Consider the following 17,791-nt stretch of genomic DNA (forward strand, 5'->3'; position numbering starts at 1 on the left):
TAATATTTGAAATAATATGCTTTGTGGAGCATATAATTTAGGTCATTGGTTCTCACACTACCTATAATAAAGGAACACTGGTGGACTTAAACTTCTGTAAAACCAGTAGGTATGTCACAGCAATGCCAAAATTGCTTTAAAGACTTCTAAACATGGACTGTGAATGTCCATACTTATATTACCATGGGCCAGCAACAGTTTGTAAGTACACGGACCACTCTATTGATCCAGACCGTTCCCTTGGCTCTTCCTTCCCAACTGTGTCTTAGCTCATTTCATCTTGGCTGGTGTCTGTCCTGCCTCTATAAACTAATGATGGCCTGGCTCAGAGAGATGAGGCCTTAGGTACAGCACAAGGTTTTGGTGTTGACACTAGGAGGTCAGAAGGCATCCTCAGTGGCAGCAGCTGGCCTGCTGGTTGCCCCATGCCTAACGGGAAATTACGGTAATTTATAGATTAGGAATCTGTGTCCATGAAATGATAATAATGTCATAGCATCAAATGCAGTGTCACTTTTATTTAACCTCCCATTTTCCTGTCCTTATCACAACCAGCAAGATTTGAACCCTTATCCGAAATGACACCTTTTTTTAGGAGGCCAGAAGGTAATGTGGTCTCAGGACTGATATTTAATAGAAAACATATTCCCACCTTAAGCTGCCACTCCACCAAGTCAGTTCCTGTGATCATCTCAGTAACAGGATGTTCCACTTGCAGCCTTGTATTCATCTCCATGAAGTAGAAATTGTGTTGTGAGTCCATAATAAACTCCACAGTTCCTAAAAGATAAAATACAGTGGTTACATTTCAAAAGTATATAATCAGTAGCAAATTAAAGTCTCCCATGATGTATCACAGTTTTACCACTACTGTCATTCAACGGTACTTTGTATTTCATGAAGAAAACATCCCACATGTAGCAGCAAATGATTCTCAGTCAAAAATAGGGAGCCACATGAAATTTCGCAACAGAAAAATGTATTTGGAGTTTTGAGCAAGTAGTAAGCTCAAGAAATGAACCAGTCTCAGCTGTCACTCCAGTGAGAACGTGCATGACAAGGTGTTACAGCTTCAGTGCACCTAGATCCCTGGGAACTGCATCCCTGACAACCCATCTCCCTCTAAGCCTGTGGAGAAAAATACACTCTTTTCTTCCCTGATTATGTGCTCTTGGAAATTTCCTTTAAAAGTCCTTTTTCGGGTGACCCGCTGAAAGATTGCTTAGCAACTAAACCTTATGTTAATAATGTCCTACCTACTGGCATTTTATTAAAGCACTACAAAACTTCCCGCAGCTTTAATAAGGTATAAAAATTTGTCCATTTTAAGATAGGTATACTGAGTTTCGCAATTAAATACAGTTATGTAACTTTCGCCACAATGAAAATGCAGAACATTTCCATCATCCAAAGAGTCCCCTTGTTCCCCTATGTAGTCAGTCCCAGTCCCAGGCCCCCAGGAAATTACTAGTCTGATTTCTGTCATTATAGGTTTTTTTTCTATAATGTCGTAGAAATAAAATAATGTAGAACATAGTATTTTGTGTTATTCCAAATAGAGATGACCCTTGAACAACTCTTGTTTGAATGGCATGGGTCCACTTATACAGGAATTGTTTTCAATAAATATACTGGAAAATTTTTTGAAGATCTGAGATAATTTTAAAAGAACTTGCCGGTGAATGGCATGGCCTAGAAATATCAAAAAAAATAATTAAGAAAATGGTATGTTGTGAGCACATATATATAAATATTAATCTATATATTATCATTCATTACCATAAAATATACACAAATCTATTATAAAAAATTAAAATTTATCAAAATTATACACACAGACCACATGATACCATTCACAGTCGATAAATGTGAACAAATCTAAAGATTCAGTATTAACTCATAACTGCATAAAATTAACGTAGTACGTACTGCACTACGGTAATAATTTCATAGTCACCACCTGCTGCTACTGCGGTGAGCTCAAGTATTCCAAGTATCCATTTGAAACACCAGGTGAGACTAATCATCTCCCATGAGCAGGTCGTCTCTCCAGTAAATTGCATATCTCTGTATAAAGTGATCTCTCACGGTTCTTGCATATTATTCATCATGTTTTGTGCAGTACCATAAACCTTGACTAACCCCATGGGACCCATACAAAGTGCCACTAGTGATGCTGAAGGTGCTCTTAAGAAGCAGAGAAGAGTCATGACATTATGAAAAATAGTTGAATTGCTTGATATGTTTTGTAGAGTAAAGTCTAAAGCTATGGTTGCCCACCATTTCAAGATAACAGTAAATGGCCTTGACTGGTGTGGCTCAGTTGGCTGGGCATTGTCCTGCAAAGCGAAAGGCTGCTGGTTCAGTTCCTGGTTAGGGCACATGCCTGCATTGCACGCCCGGTCCCCAGTTGGGGTGCGTGTGAGAGGCAACCAATTGATATTTCTCTCACACATCAATGTTTCTCTCCCTGTCCTTCTCCCTCCCTTCCCCCCTCTCTAAAAATAAATAAAAATACAAAATTTTAAAAAGATACAGTAAATGAATCCAGCCGTGGGCAGGTAAGCTCAGGTGGTTAGAGCATCACCCAGTTACCCCAAGGCTGTGGGCGTGACCCCCAGTGAGGGCACCTACAAGAAGCGACCGATGAGTGCATAAGTAAGTGGAACAACAAAAATTGTTTCTCTCGCTCTCTCAAATCAATAAATGAAAAAAAAAAAAATTTAAAGATAAATGGATCCAGTGTAAGGATAATTGTAAAATAAGAAAATCTGTGAAGCCATCACTGCAGCTGTGTCAGCCAGCATCTTTTGCAAAATACCTTTTTATCTCATACTAAAAATGCAGCTTTTGTGGATACAGCATTGTTATAAGAAAGGCATACCTATGGACTCTAATATGATTGGGGAAAAGGAGAAGTCATTATATGACAACTTAAAAGCAAAAAGATAGTGAAGGCTCTAAAGATGGAGAATTTAATGCCAGCAAAGGGTGTTTTGATAATTTTAGGAAGATGTTTAGCTTAAATATTGTCAGGATAACAGGAGAAACAGCTTCTGCCGAACCAGAGGCAGCAGACAAGCTCCCAGGTGCCATAAAAAACTCACTGAGGAGAAAGGATATCTGCCCAAACAGGTTTTTAATGCAGATGAAAGTATCCTATTCTGGGCGGGGGCAGGGGCGGTGGGGGAGCAGGGGGGGAGCCACAAAGGATATTTATCAGTAAGGAAGAGTAGTGAGTACCAGGATTTAAGGCAGGAAGAGATAGGTTAACTCTATTGTTTTGTGCAAATGCAGTCTGGTTTATGACTAACTGCAGTGACCTATAAAGCTGCTAACCCTCAGCCTTGGAAGGAATCCATAAATACTAGCTGCCTGTCTTTTGGTGTAAAAGGCCTGGACAAAAAGAACCCCTTTTCTGGATTGGTTCCATTGATGCTTTGTCCCTGAAGCATCAGCGATTGCCTTTCAAAGTTCTTTTGATAAAGGACAGTAAACCTGGCCACCCAGAACCCCATGAGTTAACACTAATGGCATCAAAGAGGTCTATTTCCCCCAAGCACAATGTCTCTAATTCAGCTCTAGAGCAGGGGGTCATAAGGACCTTTAAGGCTCATTATGCACAGCACTCTGTGGAAAGGATTGTCAATGCTATGGAAGAGAACCCTGACAAAGAGAACATCATACAGTCTGGAAGGATTACACTACTGAAGGTGCCATTGATGTTACAGAAAAAGCCATGAGACCATCAAGCCTAAAAAATTAGTTCCTGCTGGAGAAAACTGTGTCCAGATGTTGTGCATGACTTCACAGGATTTATGATAGAGCCTATCAAAGAAATCATGAGACCGGAAATGACACACACACACACAAAAGTGGGGGATAAAGGATTTCAAGATATAGATCTTGGGGGAATTCAAGAACTAACAGACACCATCACCCCGGGGAATTAACCGATGATGACTTGATGAAGATGAGGGCTTCTGAACCAGTGCTAGACAATGAGGAAGACATAGAAGAAGCTGAGCCTGAAAACATCAGACAACATGGTAGAAGGGCTCTAATTATCCAAGACTGCTTTTGACTTTTTTTATAACATGGATCCTTCTATGATATGGGTACTAAAACTAAAGTGAACGGTGAAGAAGGATTGGCATCATATACAAACATTTTTAGAGAAATGAAAAAGCAAAAAATCAGGCAGAAATTATGATCTATTTCCATAGAGTTAGGCCAAGTGTGCCTGCTTATCCTGCTTCCCTGTCTACTTCCTCCACCTCTTCCTCTCCTGAGACAGCAAGACCAACTCTTCCTCTCCCTCCTCAGCCTATTCAGTGTGAAGAAGACAAGGACTGAAGACTTTTATGATGATCCACTTTGGTTTGGTAAATAGTAAATAATCATGCTGCACAGTTAATAAACATCTGCGTGTATGTCTTCTTTTGAAAATCTAATGAGTGTTCAGCAAAAACTATGTGACATTTCTGTCATCATCATCATCGCCTAAGTATTCGACATGTAGAACATCATGTGGAAGACCTGTATTAAAGCGGATAGCCTATACTTACACAGGCATAGATGAGTGATATTTAACATAATTTATAACTTTGCTCTACAAAATTATATTACTGTATAGTAAGCCTCTCTCTTAATTGGAGAAAATGTGTATCAGCCTATTATCACAGGTAAATGGTTTTTTAAAAAAATGTAACAGTATTTCTAATACTGTATTATAAGTATGACTATAATACTGTATGCCATAAAAATGTTATGATTCATTATCGGCTATGCTACTATAAAGCAATCATATCAATAACACAGAGCTACCGTAAAGCTATCGTATTGCTGCTTCTTTGTTATCAATGAAATAATTGTTTTCCCTGTAAATATGAATTTCTTTTTCAAATTATCTTTTCATTTCTGATGTCGTGTTAGTAATATGTATAATATCTATAGTGTTTTATATCACATAAGTACTATTGATGTAGGCACTGACAGATGATTCATCTATAAAGTCAATGTAAACTTACAGTACTGATAAATACAGTACAGTACTATAGATGTACTTTTTCTTCCTTATGATTTATTTAATGTTTTCTTTTCTATAACTTACTTTATTGTAAGAATATAATATATGATACATATAACATAGAAAATATGTGTTAATTGACTGTTATGTTATCAGTAAGGCGTCCATTCAACAGTAGGCTATTGTTTTGGGGGAATCAAAAGTGACATATGGATTTTTCAACTGCATGTGGGGTCAGTGGCCCTAATCCTCATGCTGTTCAAGGGTCAACAGTAATTTAAAACTGTTTTTCAAACTGTAGGTCACAATTCATTAGTGGGTTGTCAAAGTTAAGTGAAGTTTTCCAAGTGTCTGGTCCAACGTGTAAGGAATTTAAGTCACCATTCCATCCTGACAACAAGTAAAAAGCCTAACAAACTGCAGAATCAACAACTCTTCTTAGAGCCATGAGAGACATGAAGTCACAAGGCAAACCAGCGCCCTCAAAACTGGAGAGACAGGCAGGCAAATACAGGGATTCACAACTTAACCAGAGCAGAAACCTACAAGCAAAAAACCTCTGCAAAAACAAGTACCAGAGTAGGAAAACTTGGATAGTTGATGAAGTAACTGCTGGAGGCTCACTATGGACAGGTCTGAGACCTAAAAATTCCAGGGGAAATCTAGTTATAGGGGGACCCCACCCTTTGTGATTTTTATATCCAGGAGGTCTACCAGATCCTCACAGTAAATACTGGAGAAAAATCCCCTTGGGTCTCCAGCAATAGCAGGGGAAAAGAAACTCTTTGAAGTATGCCAGAATTCTGTTCTTCTTAATAAGATCTGCCTTTAAGAAAAAAATATTTTACCAGAACCTAAACTATTGGGGTTTTATCGGATCCTAATTAACATAACTGGGGAAAGGCAAATATACAACTCCAGTCCCCTCCAGACATCCCACCCCACCTAAGTGAATAAATCAAAAAACAAAAACAAACAAACAAAAACAAACTGAGAAGCACTGAGAGAGTTCATAGTTTAGGCTCAAGCTCCCTGAAACTTAGGTCTAATTAGACAGGACTACATAACCTTTCCCTTCCCCATACCTTATGACTATATTACTAGAGGTCTATTTATCATAGTTCCTTTTCTCTGGTACACATATCTGGCTATCAACAAAAAAAAATTTCCAGGCACACTAATATGAAGAGACTGAACAGACAAGTATGACTTGTTTGTTCATGCACACTTTGTTTGTTCATACAAACAAAACAGACTTAGATATGGCAGAAATGTTGTGGAATTATCAGACCAGGATAATTCTGTACTCTGCGAAATTATTCTTCAAAAGTGAAAAAGAAATAAAGACTGTCTCAGATCAACAAAAACTGAAAGAATTTATTGGCCTTGTAACAAATGATAAAAAAGTTCTTCAGAGAGAAGTAAAATGATACAGAGTAAAAAAAATGATATAGAGCCAATATTCCAAGAAGAAATAACAATCCTTAATGTGTATGAATGACCAACAGTGTGTCAAAATACATACTGAGAACTGCAAAGAGAAGTAGATGAAACTGCTAATATAACTAGAGACTTTAACGCCTCTCTATAAGAAATAGACAAATCCAACAGGTAGAAAATTAGTAAGGACATAGTGAACTCAATAGCACCATTGATAAACTGGATATAATTGAAATCTATAGACTACTTCATCCAACAACAGCATATTACATATTCTCTAGCTTACACAGGATAGACCACATTCAGGGCCATAAAACAACAACAACAACAACAACAACAACCTTTATAAATTAAAAAAAATAAATATCATACAATGTCTGCTTTTAGACAATAAAACTAAAAATTAATAAACTAAACTAAAAATCATTAACAGAAAGGTAGCTGAAAAAAATCCCAGAATATTTGTAGTCAAAACAACACAATATTTAACATATGGGTCAAAGAACTCAGAAGAGAAATTAAATGAAAATGGAATTACAAATTACCAAAACTTTGGGAATGCACCAAAAACAGTGCTTAGAATTTTATTGCAATGAATCCATATATTTGAGGAAAAAAAAGTCTATCAATAATCTAGGCTTCCATTTTAGGAAAATAGAAAAAGACAGAGCAAATTAATTCCAAAGTAAGCAGAAAAAAAGAAAATATAAAAATTAGCATAGAAATCCATGAAATTAAAAGTAGGAAATAGAGAAAATCAACAAAACCAAAAGTTGGTTATTTGAAAAAAATCAATAAAATTTATAAGCTTCTAGCCAAACTTTCTAAGAAAAACAAAGAGAAAAGCAACAAAACCAAAAGTTAGTTCTTTGAAAAAAAAATCAATAAAACTGATAAGCCTCTAGCCAGGCTATCTAAGAAAAACAAAGAGAAAACAAAAATTGCTAATATCAGAAATGAAAGAAGGGACAATCACTACCTAGTCCCATGGACATTAAAGGGATAATAAAGGAATATTATATACAACTCTATATCTACAAATTTGACAACCTAGATGAAATGGACTAATTCCTTGAAAGATACAATGTGCCAAAGCTCTGAGAAGAAACAGACAATCCTGTAACATTAAAGAAGTTGAGTCAATCATTAATAACCTTCTAAAACAGAAAGTAGTAGGCTCAGATGGATTCACTGGTGAATTCTACTAAGTATTTAAGGAAGAAATTATATCAATTCTCTAACCAGACAAAGACATTACAAGGAAAAAAAATCTACAAACCAGTATCTCTTATGAACAAGATGTAAAAACTCTCAACAAAATATTAGCAAATCAAATCCAAAATGTATACAAAGGATTATATACCACAACCAAGTAGAATTTATCCCGGTATGCAAGGCTGGTTCAACATTTTAAAATCAATTAATGTAACCCATCACGTCAATAGGCTAAAGAATCACATGATCCTATCAGCAAGTGCAGAAGCAGCATTTAATAAAACCCAATATCCAATTATAATAAAAACTCACAAAGTAGAACAGAGGAGAATTTCCTCAACAAAGGTTTATAAAAAATCTTTTAACTTACGATGTACATCATACTCAATGAGGAGAAAATTAGAAGCTTTCCTACCAAAATCAGAAACAAGGCAAGGATGACTGTTCTTACCAATCCTTTTCAATATGGCCCTGGAAGTTATAGCTAAAGCAAAAAACCAAGAAAAGGAAATAAAAAGGTATATGGATTGGGAAGGAAAAAATAAAACTGTCTTTGTTCATGGACAACTCAATCACCTATGTAGAAAATCTGAAATAATTTACCAAAAAAACCCTCCTAGAACTAACATACTTATGGCAAAGTCCTAGGACACATGATTTATATACAAAAGTCAGTCATTCTCCTATACATTAATGGTGAACAAGTGAAATTTGAAACTAAAAATACAATACCATTTACATTAGCAACCCAAAATAAAATAAGTATAAATTTAACAAATTATGTACAAGATCTACATGAAAAAACTGCAAAACTTTGATGAAAGAAGTCAAAGAAGAACTACATAAATTGAAAGATATTCCATGTTCCTAAGTAGGAAGACTCAATGTTGTCAAAATGTCAGTTCTTCTAAACTTAATCTGTACATTCAACACAATCCCAATCAAAATCCCAGCAAGTTATTTTGCGGGTATCATGAAACTAATTCTAAAGTTTATATGAATAGGCAGAAGACCCAAAATAGCCAACTCAATATTGAGGAAGAACAAAGTTGGAGGACTAAAACTACCTTACTTCAATACTTACTATAAAGCTACAGTAATCAAAACAATCAAGTAATGGTGAGAGAAGAGACAAATAGATCAATGGAACGAGATAACCCAGAAACAGTCCTGTGTAAACGCAGTCAACTGATCTTTGACAAAGGAGGAAAGGCAATATAATGGAGCAAAGAGTCTCTTCAACAAATGGTGCTGGAACAACTGAACATCCACATGCAAAAAAATGAATTCAGACACATACCTTACACTCTTCACAAATATTAACTCAAAATGAAGCATAAACCTAGATAGCACAGGAGAAAACCTAGGTGACCTTGGATATGGTAATGCTTTTTTAGACACAAGAAAAAAGCCACAATTCATGGAAGAAATAATTGATAAACAGGTCGCAAGTAAGCATAGGAGAAGATGCTCCATATATGTCAGCAGGGACATGCAAATTAAAACAATAATAGATACCACTACACACCTATGAGAATGGCCAAAATCTGGAACACTGAATACCAATCACAGTGAGGACGTGGAGCAACATGAACTATATCGTACACTGTTGCTGAGAATGCAAAGTGGTGCAGCCAGTTGGGAAGACAGTCGAGCAGTTCCTTACGTAACTAAACATAATCTTACCATATGATCTAGCAATCGTGCCTTTTGGTATTTACCCAAATAAATGGAAACTTAGGTCCATGCAGAAACCTGCACATGGATGTTTATAGCAGCTTTATTTATAATTGTCAAAATTTGGAAGGAACCAAGATGTCCTTCAGTAGGTGAGAGGATAAATAAACTGCGGTACATCCAGACTGGAATGTTATTCAGCGCTGAAAGGAAATGAGCTAAGAAGTCATGAAGAGACATGGAAGAAACTTAAATTCATATTAGTGAGTAAAAGGAGCCAATCTTAAAAGGTTTCATAGTGTATGGTTCCAACTATATAACATTCTGGAAAAGACAATTGTCTTTTATTGCCTCTATAGAGGAAACAAAAAAAATCCGTGGTTGTCAGGGGTTGGAGGCAGGGAAGGATAGAGAGCAGAATAGAGGATATTTAGGGAAGTAAAACTATTCTGTCTGTATGATACTACGACAGTAGATACAAGTCATTATACATTTGTTCAAGCTCAGAATATATAACATCAAGAATGAATCCTCATGTGAAATACGTTCTCTGAATAATAATAATGTATCAGTGTAAGTTTACTGATTATAACAAATGCACCACTCTGGTGTGGAATGTTGATAATGGGGGAGGCTGTGCATGTGTGGGGACAGGAGGTATACGGAAAAATCTCTGTACTTTCTGCTCAATTTTGCTGTGAACCTAAAACTGCTGTAAAAAAGTTTATGAATTAAAAAAATCAATTTATTAATTTTAATTTAAAATAGGATAGAAAATATTGAAAGCATTATACATATTATTTAGTAAAAGCATTTTTTCAAACATTTTAATATAAACACAAATGTGTATATACAGGGTCTCAATATAAAATACATTTTTTTCTGTGGACCTGGTCAAAAAGGTTTAAAAGCCACTGTCATAAAAGCTGTGTTTCTTTTACGTCTGAAACATAAATAAATTATGGCTTCTCCTTTTTTAGAAACAGAACTTAACATACCTGCTCCAACATAATTTACAGCTTTGGCAGCTCTGACTGCAGCTTCTCCAAGCTTTTTTCTTACATCAGGTTTGATACCAGGCTACGGAAAAATATGTGGATAAATGTCCATTAGTACCTTGCCCCACTAGATATTTCCATTAATATACAATATTATACCTATGTGTATCTAATATTGCACTAAAGAGATAATAATAAAGATAAAAAGCTAACATTTATTGTGACAGTTTAACTGTCACATTACCAAAGTTTAATGGTTCTTCTAGTAATTTATATGAATTGTAGATATTCCTCAGCATAATGACGTATCTTTGTCCCTTGTACCTACATAACAACTTTTATAACTATATATATACTTAAAATATGAAAACTTTGAACCATCCCTATTTTAAGTTGATAGAGCAGTCTGGTTCCTGTGCCCAATAATTGCCTTGGGATACGGTAAACCTTGAGATTCCAAGCTAGTAAGAAAGGTTCAAAAAAAGAAATCTATGTCAATAAATAGGCAAAGCTTAAAAATTTAAAAACTGCACTCTACAGATACATACTTAAGTAGTCACTGTTGGAATATAAGGCTTTACTGGAATTACTGTTGACATTTACTTCAAATGGTATAATAGACTCTGCAACTGAAATTAAAATTTTAATATGAGAATAACAAATTGATTAACCAGAAACCTCAGATTCCTGACCTGATAGAACTACATGCTGATAAAAATATGTATGGTAGCTCTAATCAGTGTGGCTCAGCTGGTTGGGTGTCATCCCACAAAGCTAAAGGTCACTAGTTCGATTCCCAGTCAGGGCACATGCCTGGGTTGTGGGCTTTGTCCCTGGCAGGGGCGTGTACGAGAGGCAACCGATTGATGTTTCTCTCCCCCTCTTTCTCCCTTCCTTCCCCTCTCTCTAAAACATGTATGGTAGTCCCTCCTTATCCATGGGAGATATATTTCAAAATCCCCAGTGATTGCCTGAAACAGGAGATAGGACCAAACCCGATCTATGTTTTGTTTTTTTGTTTTTTATCTATACATACATCCCTTTTCACTTAAAGGAAACATATACAGCTTCTCCTGGGCATATCCAACTTGCCAACATCACTATTCTCGCACCTGGGAGCCATTATTAAGTAAGGGTTACTTGAATACAAGTAGTGTGACAGCTGGTCTGGTAAGTAAGACAACTACTGAGTGACGAACAGGCAGGTAACCTATACAGCGCGGGTGTGCTGGACAAAGGGAGGGTTCCCGTCCTCGGCAGGATGGCGTAAGATTTCATCACACTGCTCAGAACAGTGTGCAATTTAAAACTCACGAATTTTCTGGGATCTTATTTTATTTTTGGAATTTCTGATTTAATATTTTTGAACCACAATTGGCCAAGGGGGGTTGGTACTACTGTATATAACCTTGAACAAGAAAAGAAGCCTCCGGCAGTAGCAGGTTCCAAAGAAATGTAAATCCAAAAATAAGTAATCCTCAGAATAGGCCTTGACCCAGGTAATAACTTAAGCCAATCAAAAGGTAGGCTTGAAGAGATGTAAACAATTCTGAGGGGGCAAAACTTGTCAAATAAGAGCAAACCTCTCTCCTCCACAATACAACAGGAAGATGACTAATATATTTTAGGAACATCTTAAAACAGCAGTTAAAACAAGTCTTCTTCATAGAAAACACATTCAATTAACCAGACCATACCATTCCTTAAACATTCTGGTTAATTACAATTTAAACTCTGGATGAAAACACTATACAGCTGCCCCCTTAGGTCAGAGCCTTGGATCGGAGAAGAGTTCCCTAGGAACTGTCCAGAAGGAACATAGTCCGGTTGTGCCCTCTGTACGGTAGCCCCTCATCCCCAACACTGTGGTGGGAACTTATCCTTATACTACTACTGGGAAGTGGTTGTCCAGCAGGCCTTTGGGAACCTTACAAACTTCTTTACAGGGTCCTTACCCCTGGGGCTTCCTCAATGATCTTCTGATGCCTCCTCTGTACACTACAGTCTCTTTCAAACAAGTACACAGCATTGCCATGGTGATCACCGAACACCTGGACTTCCACGTGCCTATTTAGAAGCAAACATACCTGTTAATATACTCTGTTAAAGGAAGACAAATATCACATTCAATTAGCCAGGCTACTGGCCAACAAAACCAGGATTCCTCTATTTTTATTTTATTGGTAAGATGGGATATTTGGAACCTCAAAATAAAGGATATGGTTTTAGAAACACAACTATAGTAAATCTTATTAACACCCAGTGAAAAAGTTTCCATTTATTAGATGAACATTAAAGAAAAAAATATGAAATGACTGGGGTATAAGAAAAGACGGAAACTTAGGAGACTATATGTTTATGGCCTCAGAATAGGGGCAAGGTACAAATACAAACTGTTAAGGGAAATGCTGATAAATCTGACTATTTAAAAAATATAGTCTCATTTCAAAAAGCCAATGAAAACATATTTGTGATCAGATTTTAAAAAATCAACTCTAATAATCAAATTTTATAAATTGTGACAGATTGAAAATTAAAATGGCTCACCCATAAAATGTTAATAAATTAAAATGGCTCATTAGTTTTTAAGAATATACTCACATTAAATCATAAAAAAAGGCACTTTAATGTTGAGTATAAAATAGCACAATTATGAGAAATCATATTAGGAGTAAATACAGATAACACATGAAAACAAGGCTGACAGACCACCTGGTGAACACAACGAAGTGTTCTTCTCAGTAGGCTTATTTTGATATATTCACACTATAGTTTACCTCACATATTCACCATCTTAATATAGAAGCGAGTGATCAGCAAATGTTTTCTGTCAATTTTTTAAAACAAAAATTGTCAAACATTTAAGAAAATTTTAAAAACCCAGGAAGCTTATAAATGCACTTCTCAGCACGGTGGCTCAGAGCTGATCCTTTCTGTTCACCCCATGAAGTACTTCATTAAACTTGAAAGAATTTATTTTCTTGATATATCATTTCTACTGGATATTCCGTTTGAAAATTTTCCCACCTGTCCAATACAACAGACCTGCTGGTTTCTTCCTTGCGTATTTGCCTTCTTGGCCTTTCCACTTCTTTTTATTTACCCTTAAGCTATCATCACCAAATATATAGTCTTGTTATCATTTTGAACAAACTGTTAACTGTGACATCAAATAAGACATTTTATTTTAGTTTCATTTTCCCCTTCTCTAATGTTCTTTCTTTATTAGATCAGAGTTTTTAACCTGTATCATTTTCCTTCTCTCTGAAGAACTTATGTTACCGTTTCTTGTGCAAGTCTACTGGTGACAAATTCCCTCAATCTTTGTTTGTCTGAGGACATCTTTATTTCTCCTTTATGTCTGAAGGATAATTTCATTGCATACAGAATTCGAGGTTTGTTTGTTTTCTTTCAACCCTTTATATATTTCACTCCTCTTGATTCTTGCTTGCATGGTTTCTGTGAGAGGTCTGATAATAGGAAGGTGTTTTCCCTCCTCTGGCTTTGTCCAAGATTTTCTGTCTTTGTTTTCCTGAAGTCTGAACATAATCTTAAAATTTGTTCAATGTCCTGGTTCTGTAGTTTGGGGTCTGTCATTAATTTTGGGAATATTTTGGCCATTATTGCCTGAAATAGTTCTCCCACTCCTATCTCTCTTCTTGTATTCAAATAGGCACATACTGCACCTTTGCAATTGTGCCACAGTTCTTGACAGTTACTTATGCTGTATTTGTTTTCATTCTTATAGCTCTTTGTTTTTGTTTGGCAAGTTTCCATTGACATATGGTCAAAATGACTGATTCTTTTTTCAGCTGTCTCCAGTTTACTGCTGAGTCCATCAAATGCATTCTTTTTCTTTCTTTTTCGTTTTCTTTTTTTTTTTTAAGAAAAGTGAAGATGACTTTTTTTAAATCCTCTCCCAAGGACATGCTTAGAGAGGGGAAAGGAGGGAGAGGGAGAGAAACATCAATTGGTTGCCTCTCATACACATCCTGCCTGGGGACCAAACCTGCAATTGACTCGGGTTCATTAATGGGCTCTGCCCCTTCTTATGTGTTGTGTTCTTGATTTGCTGTGTGTTTAATAATGTTAAGTTAGGACTGATTTAATGTTAAGTTAGGATTGATTTGCATGTGAAACCTGCATTAATAACTGAAGGGTATCACAGTCCCCTGTTGTTGGCCCACTATTACTCCTTGGTGCCGGATACGGGCGATTTCAGATCACGAGTCCGGGAAGGCCAAGGAGCTCTGGACCACCTGGCGCTTTTGGTTTTCCTTTGCTCATGCCCCATGGCTCAAGAAGGACATTGTGGGACGGACTTTCAGGAAAAACTGAATGGTGACCACCCTTTCAGGGTCCACTTGAGACTGTCAGGAACTGAGATAAACAGGCCTTTAACATTTTATAACGTGCTAATCTAGCTTAGAGAAATGTTGTGTTTAATGCACGTAATAGCTGTAGATGCCAGAGACTTAACTTTCCCCCAGTGTCCTTGTTTTATTTTTGTTTTCTCCTGTTGTCTATGGGCTTCCCTAAGAATTGCTTCCTAAACAGAGTCTGTGTCTTTCAGATTAACCCACTGTTATTATATAGGAGCCCTGGTGACTTGGTAAGGTATAAGGGAAGGAAAGCATTCTATAATCTTATGATTAAATCTCAGTGTTTTATTGGGTCTGATCTTGCTTCAGAAGTGTTTCTTAACTTTTTTGTTCACCCTTAGGTAAAACAGGCAGGTCAGAGGTTAGATCTGGCTACCTGCCCTTCTCCCAGGACAGAAAAGGTTCCGGTCAAGTTTCTCATGGAGTGCTGGCGTTTCTTATTGAGAATAAACTGCTCTGGGCCTATTTCAAAAGGTTACTTTTCTACTCACCTTACTCTAAAATTTTAGGAAATTTTGCTTAGATTTTCACTGTGAGAACTTCGTGGGGTTCCTGGCAGTAAAACTGCTTACAATTTGGGGGGTTCCCCATAACACTGGAATCCAAGGAGTTTCTCACTATCAAGCTAGTCCACAATCAGCCTCCAGTAATTTGTCAAAATCTCACTTAAATCCAGCAGCTTCTGTTCCTGGTAACTGATCTTGGCAGTGACTACCTATATTCACATGCCTACCTGTATTTCAGGGTGGTGGCTTGCCCTGTGGCCTCAATCTGCTTATGTGTCTAAAAGTCATTGCCTTTCATTCTGTTCAGCTTTTTACTTGCTCTTCAGATGTGACATCTTCTAAGCTCTTTAAATGCTGCTGCTGAACAATTTCCAATTATAAACTTCAACCACTTCTACTGACTCTCTCTTATCTTTTAGCTGCTCCAGGGAAGAAGACACTATAGTAGGGACTCCAGGCTCTGAAATGAGCATGTAGGTGCCACATCAAGAGCAGAATCCAGTTCTTATTCTGAGATCTCAAAAGTCTGAAACATTTTTCCTTTAGCTTCTTACAAAGAAAGATCATTGAGGATCTGTGTTTTCTGCTTTTATTCTGCAGTCATCAAATCTCTTGTGTTATATTCCTTTTGCTGCCTGGCCTCTTCTGTTGCTTGACTTAACGTAGAGGCTATAGAGCAGTGTCTGAGAACCAGGAGGTATATAAAATTCCAGCCACTCCAATCAGCCATGCTAGGGTCTGGCTAGATAGGTAGATACAGCTGGATTGTATTAGGAAACCCTTGATATTTTCTAAAAGTTCTAAAGTTTTTATTTTCATATTTATATTTTAAATTCATATAGAATATTGACTATGAAGTGAAGACAGAATTTGGTTTCTTTTATTACCCTCCAAACAGTATACTTTGAAGACTATTTTTAATCCCAGCCTTTCAGATAAATGCAATAGCTGATCAGATCTGTAAAACACCTTGGTATCTCTTCTCAGTTATCAGCATCTTGACAATTTTCTAGCACTCCACTAATTCAACAGGTAACTATTTAGCATGATATAATATAGTATATACAGTATGATTATCATATTAAAATATTACTAGAAAATACAGCATGGAAATATATAAATATGCTAATACTGACAGAATAGGATTATAAGTGACTTTGTTTTCCAACTCCTATATTTTCCAAAAATTTGTAATGTATTCATGTTATTTCTATATTTCAAGAAATATTTTTTCTAATTTTTTTTATTGTTCAAATACATTTGTCTCCATTTTCCCACACCACTTTCCCCTGCCCCACCTACCCCCACCTCCCACCCTTAACCCTTCCCCACTTTGGCTTTGTCCATGGGTCATTTATACATGTCCCTTGACTTGACCCTTCCCCTTTTTTTCCCCATTACCCATTTCCCTCCTCCCTTCTGGTTACTGTTGCTTTGTTTTTCCTTTCAATGTTGCTGGTTATATTTTCTCCCCAGTTTAGTTGTAATTACAAATTAGCCTAGGAGGAAGTCAGTGTGACTTCCATTCACTCCTTTGCCATCTTGAAAAACCTCAAAAACTATTGTTGGTGCCTAATATGAAGAAAGAAGTATGCCAAGTAATAATATATGGGGGAAAATTTAAAAATATATACTGGCAGATCCTTGATTCCCAGGAAGATTCCTAGCTATTAGGGGAATATATTAGAATATGAGGTAATATATAGCTAACATTTCACAAAGAAAGAATTTGCAGCTTCAAAAAATGTTGCAAGCATGGAGTTACAGTCATCAAAATAGCTAGCTGATGTCTCCACAACAATTCTAAGTCTAGAATCCAGTGTGGATAGTCAGCCTTTTCTTTCTGAAAGATGTTGTGGAAGGGAGCCCTAAGTTATCTTAGGGTCTCCTGTCTCTTCCATACTTCCCACTGATAGGTGGCATATGTTCTGTTCTCCTAATTAACTTGCTTATTTTGAAGCTGACATTTTTTTTAACAAACAAACTCTAAATGAATTTCACTTACAGTGCCATGCTCAGGGACAGTTATAAGATTTGTACAGTCTGAAACAAAAACAATTTGGGGGCCCTCTTTAAAAAGAATACAACATTAGGTACAGGAACTTGCTAGAGGTTCATGCAAATGAAGGGCCTGAAACTTCAGTTCATTACATTTCAAGGTAAATCCTTCTCTGGTTGTGGTTCCTAAATGAGTTATTCTTTATAAAGTCACTTGATATACAGGATATCTTTACCTACGTATCTATAACTACATAAATTACCAAAACGTCTATGTAACAGGAAACCTTTATAATCAGAACATTATTTTAAGCAAAAGACATGAAAATAAAATCCAGAAAATAAAAAAAAAATTAGAAATTTACATGGCTTTTGTTATTGTGGTACCTGGAGCAGCAATTTAGTGCAGTGGCTTAGAGTGTGAATTTTGGAGTCAAACTGCCAAATTTTGGGGTTGATATCCAAGCTTCACTACTTCTTAGTTGGGAGACCTCAAGCAAGTTATGTGACTACTCTGTTGCTCAGTATCCTCACCTGCAAAATGGG

The 17,791-nt window shown here is 36.5% G+C and overlaps 1 protein-coding gene across 1 annotated transcript in view; it reads right to left on the bottom strand.

The window, feature by feature from the left end:
- Nucleotides 1-17,791, bottom strand: part of MCCC1 (methylcrotonyl-CoA carboxylase subunit 1) — a 54,679-nt gene that overhangs the window by 19,922 nt on the left and 16,966 nt on the right. The window contains exons 8-10 of the mRNA XM_054581065.1: nucleotides 12,315-12,426; nucleotides 10,360-10,441; nucleotides 653-780 (exon numbers count right to left, since the gene is read on the bottom strand). Coding sequence (XP_054437040.1) covers nucleotides 653-780; nucleotides 10,360-10,441; nucleotides 12,315-12,426 — 322 coding nt within the window. The remainder of the gene's footprint in view (nucleotides 1-652; nucleotides 781-10,359; nucleotides 10,442-12,314; nucleotides 12,427-17,791) is intronic.

This window comes from Pteronotus mesoamericanus, unplaced genomic scaffold (assembly GCF_021234165.1).
Source record: "Pteronotus mesoamericanus isolate MK-2021 breed Mesoamerican mustached bat unplaced genomic scaffold, CSHL_Meso_final contig_116, whole genome shotgun sequence".
NCBI lineage: Eukaryota > Metazoa > Chordata > Mammalia > Chiroptera > Mormoopidae > Pteronotus > Pteronotus mesoamericanus.